General features: G+C 79.4%; 1 protein-coding gene across 1 annotated transcript in view; it reads right to left on the bottom strand.

Annotated features, from left to right (window-relative positions):
* RRAS2 (RAS related 2) overlaps nucleotides 1-325 on the bottom strand; it is a 39561-nt gene extending 39236 nt beyond the window's left edge. Inside the window, exon 1 of the mRNA XM_035328186.1 lies at nucleotides 118-325. Coding sequence (XP_035184077.1) covers nucleotides 118-222 — 105 coding nt within the window. The 5' untranslated portion in view covers nucleotides 223-325. The remainder of the gene's footprint in view (nucleotides 1-117) is intronic.
* Between the last annotated feature and the right edge of the window lie 237 nt (nucleotides 326-562).

Here is a 562-nt window from a genome sequence, read left to right as displayed (position 1 = left end):
GCGAGCGGCCCGGCCCGACCCGGCCCGGCCCCCCCGCGCCGCACGGCGGGCAGCGCCCAGGCCCCGGCCGGGCGGAGCGGCGTGGAGCGGAGCCTCCCCGGCGCGGCCGGCCCTCACCTGGATGAACTGGATGGTGAGCGCCGACTTGCCCACGCCGCCGCCGCCCACCACCACCAGCCGGTACTTCTCCTGCCCCGGGCCGTCCCTGCAGCCCGCGGCCATGGGGGAGCCGGGGGGCGCCGAGCGCGGCAGCGCCGCCGGGTCCGGCGCCTGCCTCCTGCCTTCCTTCCTCCTCCTCCTCCTCCTCCTGCTGCTGCTGCTGCTGCTCCTCCCGGCCGAGCAGCCGCAGGCCCCGCTGCCCCGCGCAGAGCCCCGCCGGGCGGTGCGGCGCCGAGCCGAGCCGAACGGAGCCGAGCGGTGCCGAGCGAGCGCCGCCCGCCCCCGCAGCCAGGGCGCCGCGGCTACAAATGGCCGCCGGGGGGCGGGGCCAGCCCGCCGATATGCTAATGTCGTCCTGCATATGCATGAGAGGGGCGGGGCCTCTGCTCACAACCCCCGGGGG

This window comes from Oxyura jamaicensis, chromosome 5 (genome assembly GCF_011077185.1).
Source record: "Oxyura jamaicensis isolate SHBP4307 breed ruddy duck chromosome 5, BPBGC_Ojam_1.0, whole genome shotgun sequence".
NCBI classification, from domain to species: Eukaryota; Metazoa; Chordata; class Aves; order Anseriformes; family Anatidae; genus Oxyura; species Oxyura jamaicensis.
Note: the sequence above shows the minus strand (reverse complement) of the source record. Positions and strands in the feature narration are given on the sequence as shown.